The 27456-nt window shown below is 55.3% G+C and overlaps 1 protein-coding gene across 1 annotated transcript; it reads right to left on the minus strand.

Annotated features, from left to right (window-relative positions):
• Window positions 1-857: 857 nt before the first annotated feature.
• LOC107510189 (homeobox protein PKNOX1) lies at window positions 858-22709 on the minus strand (the record flags this gene model as incomplete). Its single annotated transcript, XM_036219117.1, is given in 8 exon segments — window positions 858-955; window positions 1914-2013; window positions 6672-6842; window positions 8542-8713; window positions 10028-10155; window positions 12276-12383; window positions 13258-13326; window positions 14115-22709. Coding segments are annotated over 6 exon segments (720 nt in total), but the record flags the coding sequence as incomplete, so codon positions are not given.
• Between the last annotated feature and the right edge of the window lie 4747 nt (window positions 22710-27456).

Genomic DNA, 27456 nt, shown 5'->3' on the forward strand with positions numbered 1-27456 from the left:
ACGCCGCGGCCTCTCACACCTGCTCTCGATTTGGGGAAACGCCCACATCCCCCAGGGGCCTCCGAGGTGGTAACAGGGACGCAGAAGACACCCTTGCACGCCGAAGGCCGGGAACTACCGCACAGGACGAATCCACGCCCGTAAATAAGAGCTGACAGCAGAGACACGGACTTCCTGATTTTAACCCAGCTAAGCGTAAAAAAGTGGGCGTGGGTGTGTCGCCAGAACTCAGACGGCCCTGGCGGACCACCAAGTCCAATCTCACTGTCCTGAGGGCGCAGAGAGGGCAGGACCATTGCAAGGTCACCGTCTGTCACAGCACTGCCAGCTCTGTCCCTCCTGCCCTCAAGCTGCCCTGTGCTTGGCAGCCGGGCTCCCGCAGGAGCTGGTAATCGGGGGAGGACAGCGGATCGGGCCTCCTGGAGCAGAAGCCCCACTGGGCAGCAGGGAGGGGGCAGGGGGAGCTCCCGCTCAGGTGTTCCAGCGGGCTGTGGGAGGGCACCGACCAGGTGGCCTGGACGCACGGAGGGGGGCGCCCAGAGTTCGTCTACACAGCCGCACACCTCCCGACCCGGAGACGGCCACACTATCCGGCGGCGAGCGGGAGGGGCGGGGTGGTGGACAGCCTCCTCCTGCTTCCTCGGACTCTTCTGAACTTCGCCACTTTTTACAGCGCGGGAGATAAAGAGTCAGAACACCCCGAACACCGATGTCCAGATGTACTGGACACCGCCGCATGAGAGCGAGTCGGAGGCACGGCTCCTCACGCCGACGCGACGGCTCGGGTCTGGCTCTCCCCGCGTCCCCGCCCGAGCGACATCCCACCCCGAACCCTTGCGAAGGAACAGCACACGCACCTGGGAGTTCTGGATCCTTATCGTCCCCGGCGACAACGCCTGGGTCACTACTTGGCCTTGAGGAGTGACAACTGTGACCGGCTGATAAACTGTGCCACCTCGAAACAGAAGAAGGAAACAATTAAATTACATTTAAGTCTCCATGATTTAAAACCCGTCTTCTCAATATACTATGGAAGGAATAAAATCTCTAGTTTGATGAGCTTTTCGCGTCATTTCAAATGATCGGTAGTACTCTGCCAGCTGACTTGTCACGACAAACGATCGACACGGACTTGGGGCGCCAGCAGTGCTCAGGCGCGCCCGGCGGGGGCGCCGTGCCGACCGGCCGCCCTCAGCCCTCCCGGCCGGGGCGGCACAGGGCTCGGGCAGCGCCGGGTTCCGCACGCCCTCCCGTCGGCCTCTGTACCTGCTTGCCCCACAGTTGACACGTTTCAGAGGACTGGCCGAAACCGTGAGGTGGCACGTATTTTTTATCATAGTTATTATTATTATTTTATCGGAAGGGCTTTATTTAATTCGCCTGCGGAGGTTTCCCTCTGCGCTGTCGCGGAGGGCTTTCAGCGTGACTTTCTCCCTCTTCTCGTGCTCCGCGCCACCTTCGCGATGCTCGGTACGGGCCGCATGCCAGGTGCGCCAGGGACCTCTGGTATGCGTCCCGTCCCGTGATGGCTGTTACCGCGCAGTGAGACCGAGGCTGAGACTGCGTGTCAGTTGCTTGCCACCAAGTTAAGGTTTTCCGGGCGCCACTAAGGGCACGGTGGGAGACCGCTGCTCGAAAACCGCAGTCTGTGTTTGCTCTGCGGTGTCAGCTGTCACATGAGGCCTGCCTCCCGCACGTTTTTTGGCGAGACACAGAGTGCACAGAGTATTTGCTGCGGAGCATCAACAAGACGCAGGCATCTGAAGAGCTCCAGACGTCGGCACTCGGGTTAGGGAGCCATCAGTAACTAAAAACGATATTTACACACGTCTCCGTGCCACACTAAAAGACTTTTTTTTTTTTTTTTTTTTGCAAAAACTCAAAGAAAAGGTGTCCCTTCTTCCCTCACGTACCTGCCACCGTCGCCATGGTGACGTTTCCTTGCTGCAGCGCGGACGCGGGAACCACGATTCCTTGGGGGCTGAGCGTGCCCGTGATGGCACTCTGGATCTGCTGCGAGTCGGAAGCACAGGGTTGGGGTTACCAGGAAACAGACGCCATGCTTAACATTTCAAAATGAGTGGCACAAGGGCATCGCTGACTAAGGAGAGGAGCTCGAGGCGGAGCGCGGCCGGATGACGCCGTCCGTCCCTAACGCGCGCCTTGCGAACCTGGAAAGCGGGAGACGCGGGACCGACTGGGCGCTGCCCGTGAGCATCGGCACCGGGACGCGAGTTTCAGTCCCACTTCCGAAAGCTGATCTTTCCTCCCGTCGCACAGCAACCAGGCCTGCGCGTCCCGGAGGTGTGACCGGAAGACCGAAAGCACCTGATCTCATCACCTGCCTTTCCGTCGGGTTTGACTCAGACGCCTGATGTCCCAAAACCACAGCCTCCTTGAGGGGATGAGCATTTTCAGAGTATGCCACAGGCTGGGGAGGCTCCAAGCGGCGGCGGGGGGTCACCCAGCACCCACACGGCTCCGTACCGACCGCCTTGCCACAGCACGGTGACGTCTGAGCACCGCCGCCCGCTCCGCGCACGTGTCTGTGAACGCCACGTCGGAGTTGCATCCAGACGGGCAAACGCGCCCGCTCATGCGACGGCTGCATGCGCGGCTGGCAAGGCACGGGACCTCTGCGCCTGGCATTTGGCACGGGGTCTGGAACGTCCAGGCGCCCGGACACTGAGCAGAAGAGGGGATCGCCCAGAGGCGGTTATTCTGTGGGCAACCGCACCAACGTGAACGTGTAAGTTTTGGAAGGCATGCACACGGTCTGCCTCACTGACTTGGTCAGAATCAAAATGAAGCCATCCAAAGTGACGCTCCAAGCCCCCACGTCAAGAACGTTACAAGAGAGAAACGAAAACAACAGAGAAAAACTATCAGTGGAAAAAGAACAGGTTGTTTGGAAAGCTCGATATATTGACAGACCTCTAGTGAGACCGACTGACAAAGAGAAGACAAGCTACGAAAATCAGGCCTGAACCCGGGGATGTCACTACAGACTGTGGACATCGACGGTGAAAAAGGAATCCGCTGAACAACTCGACACACATAACGTGACGCGGCGGACGAAATCCGACGTGAGGGAGAAACTGTTAAGGGGACTGAACTTGTAATTTGGAAACCCCCAAAAAAGAAACCTCCAGGTCCAGGCAGTGCCGCTGGGGAATTCTAGCAGTCATTTAGAGGACGATTACTTCCAGTTATAATGATCTTGCCCAGAAGAGGCGGCGATGCTCTCCCATTTGCTTTCTGAGGCTCGCGTGGTCCTGAAACCAAACCTCACGAAGGCCACACCAGGAGAGGCGGCTGCAGGCCAGCCTCCCCCCACACAGACACAGAAGGCCGAGCAAAGTGTTCGCCGGCGGGACACAGGAATCCCTACGTGGAACGATGTGCCATGGCCAAGCGGCGCTGGTTCCGGGAATGCGAGGATTGTTCCATAGTCAAGAGTCAAGCAGTGCCATCTGCTGTATTAACACGCAGAAGAAAAATCACATGATCCTATCAATCCACGCAGGAAAAAGCACCTGATGAAATTGAAAATAAGAAAAACTCCCAGAAAAATAGGAATAGAGGGAACTTCCTCAACCTGATAAAGAACATTCAGGAAAAAACGCTACCATTAAAAGTAACACTGAAAGGCTGAACACTTTCCCTCTGGCTGAGAACAAGCAAACTATTCCAGACAGTACCAGGAGTTCTAACCAACGCAATACAGCGAGAAAGAAAAAGCACATAGATTGGCAAGAACTAGAACTGTCCCTGCTGGCAGATGACGTGACTGAACAGGCAGAAAATCCTACGGAATCTACAAAGAGGACCTCCTAGAACTGAGAAGTGAGCTCGGCGAGGTCACAGGACACAAGGTGTGTTTTCACATACTGGCACGGGTGCTGAAATTAAAGATGATACCGTTTACAACTGCTCAAAAAATGAACTACCTGGGTATAACCTAACAACTAAGGTACGGGAGCTCTACGCTGAAAACCGCAGAACGCTGGTGAAAGACGTCACAGCGGAGTAAATAAATGGGGGGCACACCACGTCCGTGGACATGACGAGTCCACCTGGTGAAGGTGCCGATTCTCCCCAAGGTGATGCATGATGCAGTTCCTCTCAAAATCTCAGTGACGTTTTTGCAGATATAGACAAGATTATTCTAAAATTCATAGGAAAAGGCAAAGAAACTAGAAATGGCCAAAATGTCTGAAAAAAAGTATTTTTAAAAAAGAATAAAGTGAGATGAAATCGATCTACTACTTTTGAGATTCTTTCTTGGCTACGATTACCAAGACTACGTGGTGCAGACACACAGATCAGCGGAACGTAACGAAGGGCACGGGAACCGACCCTACGAATGTGCCCGGCCGAGTTCCGGCGAAGCTGAGCGGGGAGGGGGCGGCCTTTAACTGACAGTGCCGGAGAGTGGCCAGCTAGAGGCGAAACCCTCACACTTTATACAAAAGGCAACTCAAAATGAGTCACGGATTTAAATGTAAAATAGAAAACTTCCAGGGAAAAAACACAAGGAAGTCTTTGGGAGCCGCGGTGAGGCAGAGAGTTCTTAGACTTGGCACCGAAAGCGCGACTCGTAAAAGGAAGAGCTGACGCACAGGAAGGCTCAGTATTTTAAAATGGTGAATACAGAGCCCAGAAATAACCCTCCTTCACATTGTCGATTAATCGACGATGAAGGAAGCAGGGGTAAACAACGGGGTAAAGACGGTCTCCTCGGTAAGTGGCGCTGGGAAAACTTGACAGACACGTGCAAAGAAAACTAAGCTGGGCCACGCTGCCTACAAAAATAAACTCGATGGATTAAAAGACAAATCCAAGACCTGAAACCATGAAACTCCGAGCAGAAAACACAGGCAGTAAACTCTGACACCACTCTTAGTAATATCTTTCTGGATACATCTCCTCGGGAAAGCGAAACAAAAGAAAAAACTAAACAAATGGGACGACCTCGAACGAAAACATTTTTGCATAGCAAAAGAAACCAATGAAACAGAAAAACGATCTGCTGACTAGGAGGAGATATTTGCAAACACTACATCTGATACGGGGTCACTATCCAGAACATACAAGGAGCTCACAGAACTTAACGCCAAAAAAACGAACAATCCAATTAAAAAAGGGGCAGAAGAGCTGAACAGGCATGTCTCCAGAGAGGACAGACAGACGGCCAACAGACACACGAAGAGACGCCCAACACCATTAATCACCAGGAAAAGGCGAACTAAGCCACAATGAGACATCACCTCGCACCTGTCAGAATGGCCATCGAGAAATCAACACACGAGTGCTGGTGAGCACGGGGAGAAAGGGAGCCTCGCGCACTGCCGGCGGGACCGCACACCGCGCAGCCGCTCCGGAAGATAGTGCGGAGGTTCCTCCAGAAGCTAAGCATAGAACTGCCACGCGACTCAGCAATTCTGCTTCTGGGTATTTATCCAAAAAACATTAAAACTAATTCAGAAGATATATACACCCCTCTGTTCACTGCGGTGCTATTTACGAAATGGCCAAGATATGGAAGAAGCCCAGATACGTGTCCATCAATAAATGATTGGATAAAGAAGGTGTGGCACATATACACAATGGAATATGACTCAGCCACAAAAAAGAAGGAAATTTTACCATTTGCGACAACATGGATGGACCTAGAGGGCATCGTGCTAAGGGAAATAAGTCAGAGAAAGACAAATACCTTATGTTTCCACTTACATGTGGAATCTAAAAAAACAAAACGAATGAATAAACAAAACGGAAACCGGCCCGGAGTTACGAAGAAGGAGCCGGATGCTGGCCACGGGGAGGGCCTGGGAGGGTGAGAAATCCCAGTAAAAGACTACGCAAGCGCACGCTCGGGGGCGTCCGCGCTGCAGGGACGGGCCGCTGAGGATGAAGAAATAGGCCACAGACTCGGAGGAAGCATTTGCACAGAACTGATCCAGTAAAGGACTACTATCTGGAGTACTCTCAGAGTCGACCGTCTAAACAAAAAATCCAATTAGAAAATGGGCAAAAGACAGGAGCAGACGCTCTCTCACAGAGGGCACGCGGGTGGCGGACGAGCGCCCGAAGACATGGTCGCCGGCGTCAGGCGAAGGCACCGCGCGGCCACCGCGGTCCGGACGGCGGCCGGAACCCGGCGGTGCGTCGGCATGAGGGGAGCCGGAGGCCACTACGCCAAGCAAATGGGCCGGACTCAGAGGGACACACGTGGCCTGATTCCCCTTAGACGCGGTCTCTAGGGTCCCCACATTCATGGGGACAGCCAGGAGACGGCGGTGCCGGTGGCTGGGGGACGGGGGGGGGGGGGTGAGCGCTTAATGGGGCCAGTGTCACCCTGCGAGTGGGGACGGCTCGAGAGGGAGGTGGAGATGCTGGCGCGATGGTGCGAACGTGCTTGATGCCCTGAACGGTGCACGGCAAACGCTCAGAACGGTCCCTGTGTGCTGCGTGTGCAGCCCCACCATGCAAAACACGTTTTAAAATAGGGAAAAAGAAAAAAACAGATGGACTCCACCGCCCAGGACCACGGGACACAGGCCCAGCACAAGCCCTGTGAGCACGCGGGCCGTGAGGACGCCCGGGGGACCGCTGAAGGGGCCGGCGGTCTCGTCACCCCGGGAAGCACGGGGCCCCGACGTAAATACCTGGGACTGGACGGGGGAATACGGGCTTCCAGGCTCTCCGCTCAGGAGCGTCTCGCTGTTCATTTTCGTTTTCAGACAGGCGATGTAGCGACTGCAGAAGTCTTTGCAGAGCTCGTTCACCTTCTCCAGCTCGAGAAGGTGGATCCGCAACACCTGGATCGCTTTCACCATCTGGAAGCAGAGACGAAGGCGCAGAGGAGGTCGAGGCAGCATGAGGCCAGAGCGCCGTCGGCGGCACGCAGCTGTGCTTAGCTACGGGCCCGCACACCGTGCGGCCACCGCCACCCGCGCTGCGAGTACCAGGAGTGGAGCGACGCCGGGTGACCCTCCCGGCCCCACTGCCCGGGGTCCGGCATTTCGGCTCCATCTGGTGTGCGGGGAGCAGGGACAGCCCCAGGGGCCTCGGCGAGCCCAGTGTGGGACCCGCCGGGCCTCGGCCCGCCCCATCGCTGACTCGCGACCCCTCACTCTGCTCCTGTTTCTTCGACAGACGAGGATGACCCGTCCCCACCTCGTAGCAGGTGTCACCTCTGACAAAGTTCAGCTTGCCAACTCTGCCTTTCACGGACCGCGCTTGTGGCGTCAAGTCCAGGCTCCTTGCCGAGCCCTAGGTCAGCTCTAGATCCGAAAGATTTTTCTCTTACGTTTTTCCAAATTTAAATTTATATTGTCATTAGGTTTGGGGTAATTCGTCCCACAGCGGGAGCTGACAGATAACGCAACCTCTGCCACAAGCACCACCTGCCTCTGGACCCATGACCCAAGCCCAGCCCGTCCCCGAGACCGCGCCGCAGTGACCCAGCGTGCGAGTCGGCGAGGACCAGGGCACGACTCTGCCAGGCCCTGTGCCACAACGCCGGCTGCCCCGGCACCCTGCACCCGCCTGCCTGGGACCACTCGGGCCGCCCTCCTCCCGCCCGCTGGTGGCTCTACAACGGTGACTCGGAGGCGGAGAGAGCTCCTGGTCCTCGCGCCACGGGAGGGCACTGCTGTCCCCTCTCTAGGCTGAGGAAGTCGACTCAGTCGCACAGCTCACCTATAAAGTCTATCGGGCTCTAAGAGTTGAATACGTAATAAAATTTTTTTTAAATAGCTAAGACTAGGCAATTTACTCTGGAACTCTTCCAGGACCCCTCCCTGCTGCCAAGGGCCCCGAGGACAGTGCTGACCCAGGAGCTGGCGGTGCTGACCAAGGGCCACGGAGGGCACGTGCCCCAGATCCTGCTGGTGGTGCCGGGCAGGACCAAGGCTGCTCCCCTGGGGTACAGCACTGGCCTGAGTGCCAAAGAGGCTTCACGCCCTTTGGAAAGCACAGAGAACCCCGACTTTGGAGCACTGGACTGGGAGGAGGGTGCGCCCAGAAAGACCGAGGGAGGCGGGGAGGGGCCTCGGAGGCCTGACTGTGTCTGTCCCCACTCTGTGCTCCTGCCGCGTCTTCTCGAGCTTTGTCACCCGCCACGGATCAGCGTGAGCCTCATGACAGAGCCGTCTGGGCGCGCGAACGCAGGTGTCCGCGCCCGGGGGCGCCGAGGGCTGACAGGGGCCACGGACGTGCTGCCCGAGAAGCACAGCAGGTGAGTGGCCGACCCCGCGGACCCTTGTGAGGGTTCAGGAGGGAAGTGGACCCCCCGGTCCACGCAGCACGCGGGCCCGGACCACAGCAAAGGGGGCCCAGCGAGGGCTGGGGGACACTCGGTCACACGCACAGCGAGGCTGGTGACCGCGTGACCTGTGCGAGCCGCCCCTTCGGCAGAAGTACAAAGGGTCTCGCTAGCACTGCAGAAGTTCTAACTAGAAGTTTGAAATTTACTGAACAGCTTTTGAGTTCAGAAGAAATAAAAAATAAAAAATAAAACATTATTTTACTCACTAAATTGTCCGTTTCCGGATCTTCGCAAAAGAAGGGTTTTCCTTCTTTCTCTTGCTTTCTTACAAAATTTTCAATGTCTACATCGAAACTGGCCGAGGTCGTGCCTTCCGAGCCTTGTGTGGATTGCTCACATTTTTCGAACAACAAAGCTAATAATGGGAACAGTGGATGCCTGGGAGGAAAAAAATCTTCGTAAATGTACATTCCCCGTTCCCGTGACGACGTTCTGGCAGGTGCACACGCACACGTCACCTGACGGAACAGCTTTGCTGGGGTTTAACTCACATGCCACACGATTCACCCGAAGCTTACTAGTCACTGGTGTTTAGTGCCTTCCCCGACTTGCGCAACCATCGCCAGTCAATTTTAGGACATTTCCTCACCCCGAAAAGAAAGCCAGTACCGTGAGCAGTCACGCTCCATTTTACATCCAGACCTCAGCCCAGACCACCACTAATCTACTCTCTATCTCCATGGAGTCGCCAATCCTAAATACTTCACATAAACAGGAATCTTACAACACATGACCTCCTGTGTCTGGCTCCTTTCCCTTAGCATGCTGTCTTTAAGGCTCATCAATGCTCTAACGTGTATCGATCCCTCATTCTCGTTATGGCCGAATAACATTCCACTGTATGGACAGACCACTTTTTAAAGTTTTGAAGTTTACATTTAGGTCTATAATCCATTTTGAGTAAATTTCTGCATAAGATGAAAGAGTGGGTCGAGGATCGTTTTTCTGCGCTGTCCCGATGCCGTTTGTTGGAAAGTCTAACTTTTCCCCACGGAACTGTTTTTGTACTTTTGCCAAAGATCAAATGAGTTACACCGAACAGATTAACCTGGGCTCTCCCTGCGGCACCGATCGGTCCGTCTGTCCTTCCGGTGATGTCTCAATGTTTTGATTATTGTAATGTGATAGTAAGTAGTCAAATCGAATAGACTGATTCCTCCAACTTTATTCTAGTCGGATATTACTGAGATAAGCTCCATTTGGTCACTAAATGTTACTCTAATATGATTCTATTATTTTTTGTTGCTGGATTCAATTTGCTAATGTTTTTATGTCTAAATTCATGAAGGGCGCTTGTCTGTACTTTTTTTTTTTTTTTTTTTTTTCTGCTTTGATTCTACGATGCCCAGTTTGTGAAGTGAGCTCGGGACCATTCCTCCATCTTCCATTTCCTGTAAGGGATTGTGTAGACATGTCGCTTTTTTGTTCTCTGTAATTTTGGTAGAATTCTCCAGTAAAACCATCTGGGCCTGAAGATGATGTTTTGTAAGGTGGACTGAAATGGAGACTTATATTCCAAAACTTTATAAACAAGATATCACGAATGACGTCTTACTCAGAGAAGACCTGCCCCCAGGAGCGATCACGTCGCACCTCACTACTCTGCCTGGCTAACAGCTCTGTGGTTCCATTCAACAGGGTTTTCTACTCGCAACGCGCCTAAGACCCACGCGCGCCGCGTCTCTGCGCTACCTATAAATGGCCTGCTTGTCCACGTCCATCGGCGTCTGGGACCCCACGGGGGGAGGGCTCACTCCTTCCACATCAGGTTCAGAGCAGTTGGGGTCTTGCTCGGTTTTGAACTCTGTTACTACTTGCATCTGTGAAAGGAGGAGGAGAATTCTGTTACTAAACAGGAAACAAACTGCTCCGAGGTATTCCAGTCTTGAACAGGAATGCAACGGGAATGGTCACTGCCGCCTGTCACGGGCAACAATGCAAACACACACCGCCTACCTCTGAGCTTACTATGTTTATAAAATGGCTAACGCAAAGGTCAATTTCCAAACCATTTAAAAACAGAGAGGACTGATACCTATGAAATGCTTTCAATTTCCAAATCATAACAACCACACGCTGCTGAAGGGAAGCGGCGCACACACATCTCACTGTCTCTGCCCGCGAGGTGGCCTCACCCTGGACAATGTTACAGTAAGAGGACAAACAGTCCAAGCTCTTGTCACAAACAACTCACACCCAATATGCTACCCAGGTGTGACTTCCAGGGCTGGAAGTCTCCCCCATCGACCCTTACACTTCAGGAATATATAAGCTATAAAAATGTTTTTAAAAAAGTCGCTGTATTCAGAAAGTAAAGACGGGCTATGTTTAAACAAACAGTATTAAACATAAAAAAAAAGTCTTCATGCTATTATCATTTAAATTGGTTTAAACTACCTATGTCATTAGTAAGTTAGGTAAAAGTATTTAAATCCTTAAATGTAAAGAATTCAGTTTGGGGCGGGGCTGGGGCGGGAGGGGTGGGGTGGGATGTGGCCTCCCGAACATTTGTAATTATCCATTTGTAATTAACCCGCCCACTCCAGCTGCCATGACTCTGCCCGTCAAGGAAGCAGCCCGCTGGGTGAGCAGGGGTGGGGGGGGGAATCGTCCCCAAGAGACGCGACCCCCACCCTGATGCCCAGGGCCGGTGGCAGAGGACACAGCCCTGCAGGCCCAGGCTCCACCTTGTCCCCAGGTCGAGTGACCATCAGTCGAGGGACAAAGACACTTCATGTCCATTCTGCTGTCTTTAGATGGAACGATGTACCTGGGAGGTTGTTTTTCTCTCACTCTTAAAACGATACGCTCAAGCAACTAAGTAACGCCCGATCGAGCACACCCTTCCTTCAGGGAAATCTGACCGTATTATAAAATAAATTATTTAGAATTATTTCAGTTTTTTTTAAATGATTGTGGGAAAGCGGGAAACGTCAGTGTTCGCCCTCAGAGCAATGGCCGCGCCTGGCGCACGCACACTGACGTCCACCCCCCCTCGCGGTGCGGCTCACACAGCGCGCTCGCTCGGCCGGTGGGGCGCGGGCAGGGACGCGGCCCGATGGGCCGCGCAGGAGCCGCAGTCAGCAGGTGACCAGTGCTGGGCAGGAGGGACAGCCGGGAGGAGGCTGCGGTGGAACCCGGGGCAGGCCGGGGTGTTCGCAGAAAGGGGTCATCTAAGCGCAGTCCTGCCGGGTGGGCCGGGGGGCTGAGGGCCAGGCCGCGTGGGGGGCTGTCAGGGCGGCCTCAGCAGGGGGAGGGAGGGGACGTCGTGAGATTCGTGTGGCAGAAACACAATCACTTGGGAAATATCAAAGGATCTTCAGGGAAGGGAGCAGGCTGCCACAGAATCCCCCGCCCACCTCAATCCCCACGAGCAGCAAAAACACCGAAAAAGTGTAAGAAGTCTACGCAAACAAACGAAATCTCTCTAACAGTAACCAAACCGGAAACGGTGCATCACTGGCCACCGTGGAAAGGCACAAGAGTTGGCAAGGGCGTCTGGGGGCGCAGCCTCGGATCCCAGCCGGCCCCCTGGAGCCCCCCTGGGGGCCGTGACCTCCTGCGGGTGAGTCACAGGTGCATCGGGTGGGTCCCCTCTGCCGCCCGCACCGGCGGGGCGACGAAACCACGTCCCCCGCTCAGAGGGAACCTGCGATGGCCGCGGCGACCGCCGCACTCGCGACGCGGACGCGGGGACAGTGAAGGCCGCGGACGCGGGGCTGGGGGGGCGACGCGACCGGCCATCCCGATGTGGCCCCGGAGAGACGCGGACGCGTCCCCCGCCGGCCGCTCCGGGCACCGGCGCCGTGGCACGTGCGCGAGCCACGAGGCCCGGACCCGCCGCCTCGGCCGCTGAGCCCCCGCGGCTCGGAGCAGCGTTGCTGTCCCGGCGCCGGGCGGGCTGACGGCCACCGGCGCACGGGGAAGGCCCGGCTCCCACCTGCTGCCCGTCTTGATAGCTGTCTATGCCCAGGGTCTGTGCAGCCATCATGGTTGGTGGGGTTTGCGGTAAGACATCAAATCATCTCGAGTCCCACGCAAACGGAGTCTGGAAAACAAAGGCCGGAAAGCGTGCGCTGGTCACTGCGGGGCGCGTCCCGTCTCCCCTCCACGGCCACGCGGCTCCGAACACGCTGTGACACGGAGAGGAACACCTGCCCTCCGCGCGGCGGAAAGCCGCGTGCCACCGTGTCGCCCGCCGCCCGGCGATGGCGTCCGTTCCCGCCCGGGCCCTGACGCGCGGGCGCTTTTCAGCCGTTCAGATTTGTTCACCCAGCAAGCGTCTGCGAATGTCCGGGCAAGCAGGACGCTGCCCTGGGAGGCCGTGCGCTCGGGGGCGGGCAGAGCCGGGAGCAGCGGCCGAGCGGGGGGGGGGGGGGGCTCTGAGGAGCTGCCACCCGCGCTAAGCCCGCGAGGACCCGCGTCAGGGACTGCTGGGGCGGGCGCTGGCCTCAGGCGAGGTGACGGAGGTGCTGCCCTGACCTCTGGGTGTAACGCAAAGACGGGGGCCGTGGCTGCTCGCCTGTCGACACACACACAGGTGAATGTCAGGAGCCAGGCGGGGACAGAGAACGATGGGGCAGGGCCACTAGAGGCCCCTGGGGGAGACACGGGACAGGGAAGGCGTGAGCTGCCTGGCGCCTCTGGAGGCGGGAGGAGCAGCCGTGGCCACAGGGACTCCGGCACGGCCGAGCGGAGCGGTGGAGGTGGGAGATGTGGGCCAGGCCACGCGGACCCCCACGGGCCGTGGCGAAGACGGCGGCGCTCCCGGCAGGGCCTGGGCAGAAGGGTGACGTGACTTACCTTGGGAGGGTCCCTCTGAGCATGTGAAGGACACGACACACAAATGGGGGACACACGGGGGTGGGGGTGCTGTGGACAAGCAGGTGTATGTGGGGTCAGGGAGGGGTCCGGGTTCCCACCTGAGCAAGGGGCAGCGCAGGGCCGCATGTCCGGGCGAGGAGCAGATGGCGAGCAGCAGGTCCTGTGGCCTGAGGGGAGGAGGTGAGGGTCAGGACACTTCAGTTTTACGATGCTTCTCAGACATCTAAGAGGAAGTTCTGAATGAAAGAGTGTGGGCCGGACACACGCCGAGTGACCTGACCCTCGGGGGGCGGTCAGTACACGTAGAAGGTCGAACTGGCTCCTCCGAGACATGCCCAAGCCCTAAGCCCTGCGATGGGACGGTGTCTGCAGCAGGGTCCTCACGGCGGGGGACTGTCAAGCGTCTCTTGGGTTGAGATCGCCCTGGACCGAGGGAGGCCCTGCATCCTGTGGCCGCTGCCCTTTCGGGGGCAGAGGGAGGCCTGAGGCGAGCCACCGGTGGTGGCGGCCGGAGCCTTCGGAACGAGGGTGGTCCCCAGGCCCTGGTTTCAGGTCTGGCCGCCAGGCCCCGGAGAGAACCTATTCCTGCTGCTCCCATCCACCCAGCTGGGGGGACGTGGTTCTGGCAGCCGCAGGACCCCAAGGCAGTGGTGAAGTCCCCAGATTGGGTGAGGCCACCCGGGGGCGACGAGCATGCCCCGCCGCAGGCTGGGGAGACGGGCGCCTGGCGGGGGGGAGCAGCAGCCAGCGGCAGGAGAGCAGAGCGGGTGACGCCAGCCACGCGGGTGCGGCAAGAGGACCCGGAGGGGGCGGGAGCCGGGCTCACGCGGCTGACACGGCCCGGCGGGGGGCGGGGCCTGGGCGGCCGGGGCGGGACAGGACCCGGCGCGTAGAAGGACATGGAAGCAAAACCACCTCCGTCTCTGTGTCCTGGCACGCGGGGCCGCTGACCAACCTCGCTGTCCTCAGTAAGCATCCAGGCCTTCCGGTCAATGACGACGTGCTCCGCAAGACACGACCATGAGCAGGTGCGTTAACTGCGGCCAGGACGACGACCAAGACGAGGCGCGAACGGGCGACGGCGTCGCCCACCACAGGCTGCAGCCCCCGCGCTGCGCGCCCTTGTCCCCTTCTCTCGTCCTACGCTGCGCTGTGCAACGGCCCGGTCACAGGAAAGACGGCGGCCTCGCGTGGGGAGACCCGCCCGCTGCCCCGGCCCCATCTCCCCGCAGGTGCCTGCCGCCTTGCGGTCCGGGGACCCCTGCTCCGCGTGGTGGCCGCCACGCCTCACCCCGCCGTCGGACCGCGGGCCTCGGCAGCCCCGCTGCTGGGACGGGGGCGCGGGTGCCGCGACCTTGCCCTCTCTGCCCCGGGACCCGCCCTCCACACGGAACACCACGCGAGGGATTTCTCTTTTGAAGGCAAGTCTATTCCACTAACGGTGTTTATTGTTGAGCAAAACACAGGGGCCAAGGGCCAAGGCCAACATGCCAACGGGACGCCAACGGCGGTGACGACAAGTGACCAGCAGATGGCGCCGTCCGCCCCCGACAGCCGCCAACGCCGCGCAGAGGCCGCCGCATGAAGACCCCTCGCAAATGTGTCACTCATAATCTGTGTTACTCGTAATCCTTCCCAAATTCCGCTTTCCCGCAGAATGTGACCAGCCACGTCTGGGCAGCGCCGCCGGCTGGCACCTGCGGGCAGCCAGGCAAACAGCTCCCAGCCGGATTCCCGCGGCTCCTTCCGGCCCGCCTCCCTGGGCTTGGAGGGAGGCCTTCTGCTCCCGTCTGGGCCTCCTCCTACAGACGCCGGCCAGGGTGGCCCGAGGGGCATGGGGGTGACTAGCGAAACCTGCAGTTAGCTGGCCAAGGGCCGGAAGCTCTGACCCCAGCACTACAGCCACAGGCTCAACTTTGTCACCTTTGAGCAGGTGTTATGTTGAAACCAAAGGCTAAGATTTACAAACATCAATTAATCCCAATTTCTTCCCCCATTACACAAAAAGTATTAAGTTCAAATTCGAACAACAATGTCTTAACGTCAAGGGACTCTAAGATCCTAGTTGAAAAATTACCCACCCAATGTGCTCGTAGTACCATGGTGTTTGAGGGTGACATACAGTTTTTATCCGTTTTATTTCTACAAGTTTCACCCAATAAAAAAAGGATGCATCATTTATCGAAGCTGTCACTTTGGAACCCTTTCAAAAGTTCCAGCCAGACTGACAAATGAAGAAAACACATTCCAACCTTCATGTACAGAAATGTTAAAACTCACTAGTAACTAAGGAAATAATTTTAAAACAATGTTCATCTAATTTTAAAACTTTTTCATCTGGAGTGATTACATTTAGAGCAGTTCTACACGTTGCCAGCAAAGATAAGTGGGACTTGGTGCTGTGACGTCTTCCCTGCTGTGACCAGGCGGTGACTCTGGGAAGGCGCCCGGGAGACAGCAGAAGGTGCAGCGGGGCGGGGGGGCTCTCCCGCCCTCCTGGTCACAACCCCTGAACGTGGACCCTGGGGGGACCCCGACCTGTCTGAGATGTCCTAATTGTTGCCTGAGCAGTATCTTCAGCCCCTCGGAAGATGTGGAGTTTAACATCTTTGTGTTGAGCTTCAGAATAACCTATGTATTTGACATTTAAGGTGTCTGTAGTATTTAAGAAAATCTGGCAAATCAATAGTAGGTTTTAGCCCCAATTCTAATTTAAAATGTATAGCAGAATTACTGATTTTAGACATGATTTTTTTTTTTTTAGTGAAAAGGTGTCAGAGAAATTTACGAAGACTGTAAACAGGACTTCGTTCATCCCGGTTGGTCGCCTGTCGTTACGGCTCGGGGCACTGTGACCGTAGCCCGAAGGGAACCCCGTCCCTGACCACGGAGCTCACGCCCCCGCACGAAGGACCGGGAAGCGTGTTAGCCGTGTGCACAATTCTACATTATTAGATCCACTTGAGGTTTTACTTGTTAGCGTAAATGAAAACTAAACCCACTAAACTTAAAACTACTGTTCAAAAGGTGTGAGGGAACTTAGGTTGTGAATGGGACCAATTAAAAATGGTATATTTAGTCCAATCATCTTGAGTTGATCAAAGGCTGTCTTAGGGTAAAGGTTAAAATCTACTAAATTTATAAAAAGAATAAAATCTATAAATTATACATAAAAGTATAAAGAAAAAAGTAGGCCTGTAACTTTGTAGTCTTAATACATGGTGATTTTAAAATAACCTCAAGTAATTTTTCTGAGCTCAAAAACCTCATTTGAAAGGGCATTAAAGACCCGTGGCAAGAACAGCTGGATGCTGCTGTCCTTTACCCACGTGAATGAAGAACGGAAGCAGAACCGACGGGGCACCCACAGGGGAACGGCGGCGACAGCCCCGGCCGCCCGTCGTCATGCCCCCGGGCCGGCTCCCGGCGCCCGCCCAGCGGAAGCGGGGCACGCGGGCGGCCGTGCGCTCGGCCGAGCCCTGCGCCCCGAGCGCAGGGATTCCCTGCAGGCCGCCTGTGTGTCAGGCTCCACGCGCGGGGGGTGGAGCCGCCGACGAAACAACACACAGCTTCGCACCACTCTGGGGTGGCCCTGACGGGTACTCCGGGCGGGACGCGCCTCTGTGGCGCCGGGAGTCCCCAGGCCGGAGCCCCCGCCCCTCTCGCCTCCTGCGTGAAGTCTGCCGTCCTCTCTGGGGACTGCTCCTGTAGTTGGGGTTACATTACTTCCTAAGCATTTTATGGTTTTTCTCGCTACCATCTTGTCGTTACACTTGCTGGTGGGCTGCTGGGTAGGCGACGGCCCCGGGCTGTGTGGGGCAACCTCGTGCCGCCTGCCCCCGGGCCGCCCTCGCCGCTAGGTCAGGGGCAGTCTCCCGGTCTCCCCGGTGCACGTCACTATCTATAGATCCTGCAGCCACAGTCGCAGCGAAGACGCCTGTTGCTTTTGAGAAAATCAAAAAGCCGATTCTAAAATGCGCATGAAGGCATCAAGGCCCATGAATAGCTAAATTACCTTAAAGATTTAAGACATTAAGAAAATTTCAAAATATCTTTCCAGGCCATAGTAACAACAAAAAAGTGGGTAAGCACAGGAAGAGGTAAACAGGCCGATGGAATGAGTGACCTCGGATTCGCCAGGGCTTGAAGAAAAACTGCCAAAAAATGCACGAAGCTTTGAAACTGGATGCCTTGACGGAAGCCTCGCTGAGCTCCGTCAGGTCCTGCCCGGGGCTGGCACACGGGCTCTGGTGCTGCTCGCCAAGCAAGGCGACCACGCGACCGGCCGCGTCCTCTCGTCCCAACACGGGCACCGACGCTCCCTGACAGCTGGCTGACGTGCCTGCAAGACGGGCTCCAGGCACCTGGGAGGACGCGGCCTCAGACCCGTGTTGGTGCAGCGACGTGCAGGACTCATCTGAGGACGTCCAGCCCCCGCGTGCCCATCAGCATCACCACGGGGCTGGCGTGGGGGAGGGCAGAGGACGGGAGAGGCCTCTTCTGCGTCTGCTGCTCAGGACGAGACCTCCCCCGGCACCTGTGAAATCTGGGCTGACCTGTGACTCGGCTGGAACCTTGAGAAGGCAGAAGTGACGGTGTGCGAGTCCAGGGCTGGGACATAAATGTGGGTGGGGCGGCTTCTGCCCCGTTTGCTGGGACACTCACTCCCGAAGCCCTGAGCCCCATGTAAGAAGTCTGACCAACCAGAAGTCCCCATGCTGTGAGGAAGTCCCCATGCCGTGGGGAAGTCCCCCCTCCCACCCCCATGCCGTGGGGAAGCCCAGGTCACACAGAGGGCCCACACAGGGGTGCTCGGGTCCCACAGGGGTGCTCGGGTCAACAGCCGCAGGTCACGTCTCAGCTGACGGTGCCTGAACCTCCGGGTTTGAGAAAGTTTCTCCAAAAGACTCCCGCCCCGGCCTGATGCGCGGCCCCCGCCTCCGCCGGCCCGCCGAGGACCCAAACGGGGGCAGACGCGCCGATGCGAGCGCCTGGCTGACGAACCCACAAGCATCGTGGGGGTGGCTTCACGCCCCAGCAGAGGCCGTGACGGCCGCGAGGAGGGCTGAGCCTGCCATCCCTCCCCACACGCACAGTGGCCGTCCCTGACCGCACTGGGGAGCCCGTGAGAACCGGGCAGATGCGACGTCTGTTCCAACTGCAACCACGGATCGCGGTGTCGTTCCGCAGGGGGACACGGTTCAAGGAGTGGGCGAAGGGGGCGCCACGCCCCGTGAACGCCACAGACGGCTGTCGAGCACGCGAGGACACCGCCGCTCTGCACGCGCCAGCGCGTCTAAGGAAGACGGCGGCCGGCGCTCATGCGTGGAAGCGGCATCTCCGAAATTCCGTGACAGATGCTACCGCCGGGAGGACACCCCCTCGTGCCCGACCGGTGCACACAGGGGGCGGACGATGCAGCAAACGCGCCCCGACGGGCCGTGAGGGGCTCCGGGTGCCCCCCACGGGCGCGCAAGGGGCAAAACGCGAGGCAATAAAGACCCCGACTGGAATTAAGAGGATTTTCCAGAATTTCTTTTTCTTTGGAAAAGAGCCATCTGGCTTTGACTCAACAACCAAGTGTGCAGAGACCGTCCGTCACCGTGCTGAAGGCGGGACGAAGCGCCCCCGGCACGTCTGTCTCCTGAGCTCCCGGCGGTGCCTCCGGCCCAATGTCCCGCGGTGGTCACTCTCCCCAAGCCCCACGCCGCCCAGCCCGGCCTCCGCACTGCAGCCCGATGACGGCATTTCTTAGGGCCTGCTTCCTCGCCCCGGGACATCGACTATCAGAGCAACGGGCCGGTTCCCTGGCCTTCTCCGATAGTGGCCAGCGAGGCTGTTCTAGTGCATTAATCTCATAGGCATGAACATTTTAAAAATAAGTAGAGTTTTATCTGCTTTTTGATGTTCCAAATGATCCCGTCTTCGACCAATGCGAGCCCCTTCGCTTAGCTCCTCGAGCCTCTAGCGCCCTGGTAATTCCGACAGCGTCCCTGCTGTCAGCCAAAACGAGACCCTCCAGGCTCGTCTTGCGCGCTCCATGCTCCCGGCCCAGGCCGTGCCGCTCCTCCGGGAGGCTCCGCTCCCTGCAGCGGGGAAGGGCGCGCGCGGACCACGGGCCAGGTGCCCTCTGTGCTCACTGCTACTGGCTCGTCACTGTTCTAGGACGTCTCAGTGGGCAGAGATAGGAAATATTTTCTCATAAAAATTGTTTAAAGAAAAGTTAACACTGACCACACTGATTCAAACTTGGGATCACAGGGCATTTACTCAACCGCTTTGACTTCATATATCTGCATGCATCGTTCCTCTTACCCTGAAAAGCTTGGTTCCTAGTAATAGTGATGTAATAACTTATTTATCATACAACATTTTCTATATAGATTTGAAATTACAACATAGACAATATTACTAACAATGTAAGTACTGAAAGCTGTTTAAGATTTCTTTGTGGTTTGTCTTTAGGATTTATCCCACTAGGATGGGACTTTGTTTCAAAGTCGCTTGAAATAATTTTTCTCTGCATAGTTAAGCCACTGACTCAATAGCTATTTAGGTTCTTTTGATTCATTTTGCTTTTAATTTTTAGGTACTATTGTCCCCCCCACCCCATTTTGATTCCACCTTATTTTAACACTATGGTCTCATGAATCAAAACCACAGAAGATAAGTTCAGAAATCCATTTATAACCCTGTCTCCTCCCCTCCCCAATAAAGAACTCCATTTTAACTAGTCTGGGTTTAACCTTTCTCTTTTACTGTAAGTAAATATTCTAATCCTCTCAGATAAAAAGTGCACTCTACCCGCAGGTGAGTCTTACTTTGTTCATTAACTATGTCCTAAAGAGGCCTCGCAGCGGGTTAGAGATCACTGTTCAGAGCTGCAGAGTGCTCTAAGGTTCCTTTAATCAGCCCCCTACTGTGGACGTGGGCCTGTCTCCAGGGCTCTTAAAGGATCTTCCTGAAACCTAGGTCTGATCATGACACCCATTTAAAACCCTCCGGGGGATTCCTACTGCCTACAAGACACAGATCACAAAAACGAGCAGCGATGACGGGATGACTGTCCGGCTTGACCGGGCCCTTGCCTGGCCTCCTCCCTTCCTCCCCTCACCCCACCACACCCATGCGCACTGCGGTACCAGGTCCTTCCGGGCTCTTCTTTGGAGCTTCGTGCCCCCCTCCCCACATACACCAGAGGCCTCTGAACACTGTCCCCACGTCTTACCTGGAACGACCTTCCTATTCCTCAGCCCCGCACCCCCTCCTACGCCTCTCAGTTCACAGTGGTCACCCCCCCCACACACACACACAGTGTAGGAGAGCTGCCCCTGACCTCTGACCCCCATCTCAGAGCAAAACGCCTCCCTCTTCGTTTGGAAGGACCTAACCTGTCGCCTCTACCACTTCCTGGCAGGCAGGCACCCCGTTTTCGTTCACCATTATTCTAGGCCAGCACCACAACACTGGGTACACAGCAGGCCCCCAATAACTTTTACTTAGTGAATGGTGACCACAGCTTATACACCACAGGAATTATCTGTCCCGCTCACCTATTTGTGCCTTTTTAAAGTGATAAATCTTTGACCACTTTCTCAATTTCATCTAGAGTTGTTGGTCTGTGCAGACTTTCCACCTTCGAGGTCATTTAGGTCTTCTTTATAAACCGTCCACAGCTCTTCGAATTTGCTGCCACCCAATTGCACATGGTATGCTGCTTGTAAAATCTTCACGCCTGCGATCACAGCCCTTTAGTAAACAGTCTCATTCCTTCATCAGATTCGCAAAAGGCAAAGTCACTTGCCTTTCTTTTCTTTTTCTGGTTTCTTGCGCTAAAAGTTGAATTTTCTTGTTCTCCAATAAAGGCATTTAAGTGACTTTCTCTCGAGAACCGTTCTTGCCTCGTCCCATGGGTTGCGGTGTGTGGTGCTGTCATTCAGAGTCTGAAAATGGTTTTCAATCTCTTTTAACATGAGGTGGAAAGGAGGTCTTAGCATTTGCAGGTTATACTTTTAGCTATTCACTCTTAAGTTCTAACGAGGCTGCACTGTGGTCTGAGAATACGGACTGTAAGATCTACTTTTTGAAACCTGAGATTTTTCTATGCGGCCAGTTTCTGCTACGCTCCACATAAGTGAAGAGAATCTGTATTTTACGTTTGCTGGGCACAAACTTCCGCACGTACCCATTAGCCGTATCGTTTACATCCTTCATATCAGCGTTTCTGGCCCCCAGGGGACGCTGGCAATGACCAGAAACATCCTGGTCATCACTGCAAGTGCCACCGGCGTCTAGCGGGCAGAGGCGAGGGTGCTGCTGCCGGTCGCACGGTGCACAGGGCGGCCCCCTGCCAGCGAGCGGCCCGGCCCGCGTCGGCAGGGCCCGCGTGAGCTCCCCTGTGTGGGGCCGTCGACTCCTGTCTCTGCGGACCTTTAGTTCACACATGCCGCAACCTGTCGCGTCAGTTTACCGTTATTAACGCAGCCCGCGGAGGAGGCAGGGTCCCCACGGCGCTCGCCGCCCGGAGCCCGGTGCCGTCTGACATCGGTGCCGCTGGTGGGTTTCCATCCGCTTCCCGCCTTCCCGTGCCAGGTTTAGACGCATCACTTACACGCAGAATTTTGCCAAGTTTCGTTCTTTGGCCAAATCTGGAGCTTTTATCACTTGGGAGATTTAACCCTTTTACATTAGTTGTGGTCACGGATACGTTGGGCTTGTTCACGCCGCCTTGAGTTAGTACGTTTTTAATGCGCCCAGCTAACTTCCTCGTTTTCTTCTTCCTCCTTGACCCCCTTTTGCAGAAACGACAGTTCTCCACTGCTCCGTCTCCCCCTCTGGCATGTGGGGGCACGTACCCCGCCTTCAGCCTTCTGCTGGCTGCGCTCACACCACCTAAGCCTGCACTGACACCCATGACCCGATCCGTTTCTGCAACGGTCCTCATTCCGTCAACGGATACAAACGAACGTTCTCACACACTTGAACTTGCACTCTTCACGACTTACTCCTCTTTACAGGCTCAGTGCAGGTAGTGAGCACACAGCAACCTAAGAAGGCAAGGACATCTAGAACCGTTTTAGGACTTTTTTAAAACCCTGAAAAGAATTTCGGGGCATTTAAAGGTTAGACTTCATTATCTACATACACATTCATCAATACAGTACTACGACGCCTCATTTAACAGGGGACCTTAAGAAACTTAGCAAAGCATCCTACAGTAACTATTTCTGAATATCTATTTTGACTAGTCAAGAATTCAGATAAAAAATTTTAATGACATCCTATCAAGAATGTAGTAGCTACAAAAATATTTTGTCTTATGCACTATGACTGTCACTTTAAAGAGATGTAAACATTTTTAAACATACCCCACAGTACAGAGAAACATATAATAAACTCCCATGTACCTATTATACAAAAAAAAAAAGGATGTGAAGATCAAAAAAAATAATAATGTGGGGGATTCTAGAAAGAAATGAGAGGCCCTGATAGGACAAAGACCTGGGAAGCGGCCTAGGCCCGGCCCTCCTGGAGCCCAGCCCCTTGCCCCAGCCAGCCCCCTGCTCCCCGCCACCCCCAGCCCCCAGCCCCAGGGCACCACGTGCCACCAGCGCCCAGCTCCAGCCCAGCTCCAGCCCAGCTCCAGCCTCGCAAGCTGCCTCACCCAGCCTAGGGCGTCCCTTCCCAGCGGGGAACTCCCCAGCTGCTCTCAGAGCCGCTTTACCTAATGAGCGCAATCAGTTCCGCTAACAGAAATGCAGGGAACTTCAGGGTAACTTCCGCGCCAGTATCTGAGAGGGACGGTTATGAAGCTGGGAAAGGACTGGGGACAGAGCACAAGTCCCGAGACATCTGCGAACGGTCTCTCCAGACGTTGCTTTTGGTTACCGCTCTTCTCCAAAATGTTGATGATCCTCTTCCAAACTCAGCCTGCTTATTAATAAATCAAGCTGTCATGGAATCCAAGAAAACCGTAAAAAATTCTGCATTCGAAAAGAGAGACCTTTGCCAAGACGCCTTTTGGGACACTGTCCGTCACCACAGTTCAGTGACGGGTCATTTATCCGTCTGCTGGCTCCCATGCCGGCTTTGCACCCCCCGCCCCCGCAGGGCGGTAAGGCATTCGTAGGAACACATTTGTTAAATCACTTTATTTCTCAAACAACGTTTGAGGGGTACCACTTGGAGTTTCATAATCAAATAGAATCACAGATATTACATGGTTGCAGACTGTTCAAAAAACATAGTTCCAAGCCCAAGGTCCACATATGCCCACTAAAGACACAGCAAAATTCTAACCACAAAGGTGTGTGAATGGTTTTAGAATGCTTCAGTAAGTCTGAGCTGGGTGGTCTCTTATGTCCACCGTGACCACCACTGGCATCATCAGAAACTGACACTCAAAACTTTCATGACATCCTTGTCATGAAGGGGCACTGACTACGCTTTGTGAAAAACAGGAACCCAGCCCTTGAGGACAGGGACCCTCTAAGCGGACGATCTCTCCTCCCAAGACGCTGGCTGCATCAGGCGACCGAGCCAAGCTTTTTAGGCTAGAGGACGATAAAATAAACAAGAAACATCACAACCAAAACACTCAAAAGGCTCTGAAACATCAGGCATGGACATAAAATCACAAGAGAAAAAAATAAAATCACAAAATAATGTGGAGATCTTCCTTTTTTTAATGAGAAATATGTAGATTATGTAAACATATGAAAATGTACATAATGACGCTGACTAAAAACACAACGCAAAATAGCTGAACCGATTGTGTCGCCTGCAGAGACCCCTACAAAACTCATGGCCCACACGCCCCGGGAAGTGCTGCTCCAGACCAGCAGCTCCCAGCCAGGGCTGGCTTCTGTTCCCAGGGGTCGCGTGGCAATCTCTGAAGATGTTTTTGGTTTTTACAACCAGGCTGGGGGACCGCGAACGTGGCTAACGCCCCGCGAGGCAAAGGACGGTCACCACGACACAAGCGTCCGGCCCCAGGCGTCAGCAGCGCCACAGCTCAGAACCACCCCCCAAGAGGATCACACTCTTATATCCACCTGTGCTGCAGGAAAGTTCGCCGAAATAAATGTGTTTTTTTTTTTTAAAGTATACATAAACACATAACTGAATTTAGAAGGATACAAAGTTAGATTCCTGATTTTTTAATGCAAAAAAAAGTACGAACCTTGGTAAAAAGTCTCAGACAAAATACAACACATTGAGAGCTTACCAAGGTCTCAGTAAGGTATTGTTTTTGCAAAAATCTAATCAGACTGTTCAGGAACCGGTCATCACGGTGCCCACCCTCCCACAGTCTGAGGGACCCAACCCCACTGCAAACCCTGCTGAAAGGGGGCGGCTGTGCCGACAGCAGCCCGCCCCTCCCTGGGGACAGGCCAAGCCAGGTAGCCCACAGCCGCCCCAGGGGTCCGCGTGAGGGAGGGGTGGAAAAGGAGCTGTCACTCTCCACCTGGGGTGTGTGCGGGGAAGCAGGGAGAGGTGGCGGGGGAGAGCTGAGCCCAAGCTGCGGGCCGGAGGCCGATGCGGTGGGCAGCACAGGGGCAAGTCAGACGGCGCGGGGCCCAGGAACACGGGGGTGGGCCCCGCGACCCCGCGGCATTCCGAGTCTCCTTACCCCTGGGGGACCCCACGCCCCTGCTATCCCTGAGTTGATTCGATCAGCCCATCAGCCCATCAGCGCCAGTCACAGCCGGCACACGAGAAAAGCGGCGTCTCCAGCACACGTGCCCGCAGCCTCTCCTCGCCGTGGCTTTACTGGGCCTCGGGCTGCGCCAAAGACTCCCTCCCTTTGCCTGATGGGGTCACCCTGGGCAGAAACAATCTCCCAGGACAGGGAGATGCACACTGAGCGGCTTACCCCAAGGGGCGGGAAGGCAAGGCCTGGGGACGGGACCTGTCAGGGTAACGGAACCCTCGCATTCAGAGAAAGACCCACAACACGAATGAATCCAAATATTCATAGCTCGCAGACCTTGTCTCTCAACCCGGTAGAGCAGTCGTTTTCAAGATCTGAGAAAGCCGTAGAGCCTTCTCCCCGAGGAATCCTAGCGCTAGGAAGCCGCGTTGTCCCCTCTCCAGGTCTCCTGAACAGGAGCTTGAGACCACCTTGTCAGCATGTTTGCTTGGGGCCGCAGGGGGCCCTCTGTGAGTAACTTCCCAGAAACGCTCGTCATTAAGGGGCGACACGGTGACCCACACAGGCGGCCGGCGGCGGCCACTCGTCGCACTCCGGGGGGCAGGACGGGGCACCCTCTGCCGCCTCCATCAGGCGGCCACGTCAGCCGCCCCCGGACGTCTGCCCTGACGGCTTCCAGGCTGATCTCTGTGTACACTGTATTTCCACTTTGTGATGAAGGGGAGCAGAGTTTGCCACCCCAAAATACGCCACTTTGGGATACCGATTATTTTAGGTTAATTTTAAGAAATTGCAGACCTGGGAGCAGCTCAGAAAACCCAGGAACAGCTACCCGTGTAAAGGACGAGCATCTCCGTCCGGACGGGGTCTGGCTCCCTCACCGCCTGGCCTGCCTGCGCCATCGGTGGACGAGGCAGGGACACGAACCTGCGTGCCGGCCTCACCCACGCCTGGCCACCTTCCACAACCGACTCTCTGCCCTCGACGGCGCCTTCTGTCTTTGGGCGAAGGTGGGATGCAAGACGACGGCGTCCGTTCCGGAGGCTTACTCGGCGTTCCTGGGTCTCTCCCACGTGTGTAAGACGTGTACCTGTTATCAAACGTGTTTTTCTCCTGCTAACCTGTCTTGTGTGAACTTATTATTAGTACAGCCAGAAGAACTTTAAGGATAGAAAATCTTTCCTCCCTAACGGTGTCTTCTTAAACAGCTTGTGCCAGACAGAAAGGTGACTTGTCACAGCCGTGAACGGTACCCCACGTGCTCTGGCAGCTGCCCTCAGCCTCGCCCTCACCCTCGATGACCCAGGGCTGCTAAGCTTCCAGCTCCCTTATCTTAACCGTCTTTACTTCCTTATCCCCTGTGCCCTCAGGACAATCACTGAGGAAGGAAGAACCCCGCACATACATATTCATACTAATGGATGGGCTGAGAGCAAATGGACTTCTAGTGCAGAGGTCCTGAGCCTGGTCTCTGAACCTGAATGAGAAAAAAATCACATCTTTATTTGCGATGACCTCGGGCAGAAATTTAGCATTCATTCAGCAGACATCAAAACGCAGAGTTTCTCCTCAGTGCCCGTGGCTTTTTCTCCAACAGCAACCACGAATGTTTTCACAGCGCATTAGAGCTGCTTCAGGAATCTCGCTCGGTCATGCTCATCACCACTCCGAAGGAATTCCTAGAGCCAGCGAGCTAATGAAGGACACACAAGGGACCTTATCACCAGTTTGGTTCAGCATTTTGATAACCTGAATTTCAGTACAATGGGCGCTCTCTTCTTGATCCTATTTTATCTAGAACATTTTTATGTGGGGCCCGGAGACCAGGTGGAACTCAGGAAAGGCCCCCAGGACATATGATTTGCATCACTAGTGTTTTCAGGGTTTTCTTCTACACACTTTCAATAGCTTAAAAATTTATAAAAATGAAAGTCATAACTAGAATGTTACTCTTCATATGTAGTATTTTTATAAAGTACTGTTGACGACAAATGTAAGCAGATGTAAACCAAGAGGACCGGACCCCAACGAAAGGCTCCCGCACCCAGTCTCATTAAACATGCAACCTGCTGACACTTATCACAGGCGCCGACCGCTGCTTCAGTCCGACCTCACGCACCGCGGTGCGGTGCCGATGCCACTCGGATCCCTGAAGCAGGAAGCGCCTCCCGCCCGGGGCGGGAAAGCACTGAGTCGCCACTGCACAGCGGCGCGGCAGGTTCCAGCGCCAGCCAGGTGATCCGCACAGCACACTCTCCCGCCACGCAATCAATTAAGGACAACACCACGAAAGGCAAATTCGAGTCAGTCTGCCATCTTCCAAATCAACCCGTCAGGTCTGAGTGCGACAGCAACTGCCCGCGAACACTGTCACACTTCACCTCGATTCTTCCTTATGATACTTACATCCTGTAATGTGCGACGTACTTGATTACGACTTGATGTATGACTATATAAAATATTCCCGTGTTCAATTTCCCAGGAAAAATCACAAAGCTATTCACCCTAAAGTGCAAAGTACTCATTTCCTAAGGAAAAAGCAGTAGCTTTCGTAGAAAGCGAACTCTTAGGGTCTGAATCGTCAGGTTCCGGCCCCTTGCCCACGCCAGACGGGCCCTGGGTGGCCAGACGGGCCCTGGGCGGC

The sequence above is a fragment of the Rousettus aegyptiacus genome, unplaced genomic scaffold (assembly GCF_014176215.1).
Source record: "Rousettus aegyptiacus isolate mRouAeg1 unplaced genomic scaffold, mRouAeg1.p scaffold_m13_p_4, whole genome shotgun sequence".
Taxonomy (NCBI): Eukaryota; Metazoa; Chordata; class Mammalia; order Chiroptera; family Pteropodidae; genus Rousettus; species Rousettus aegyptiacus.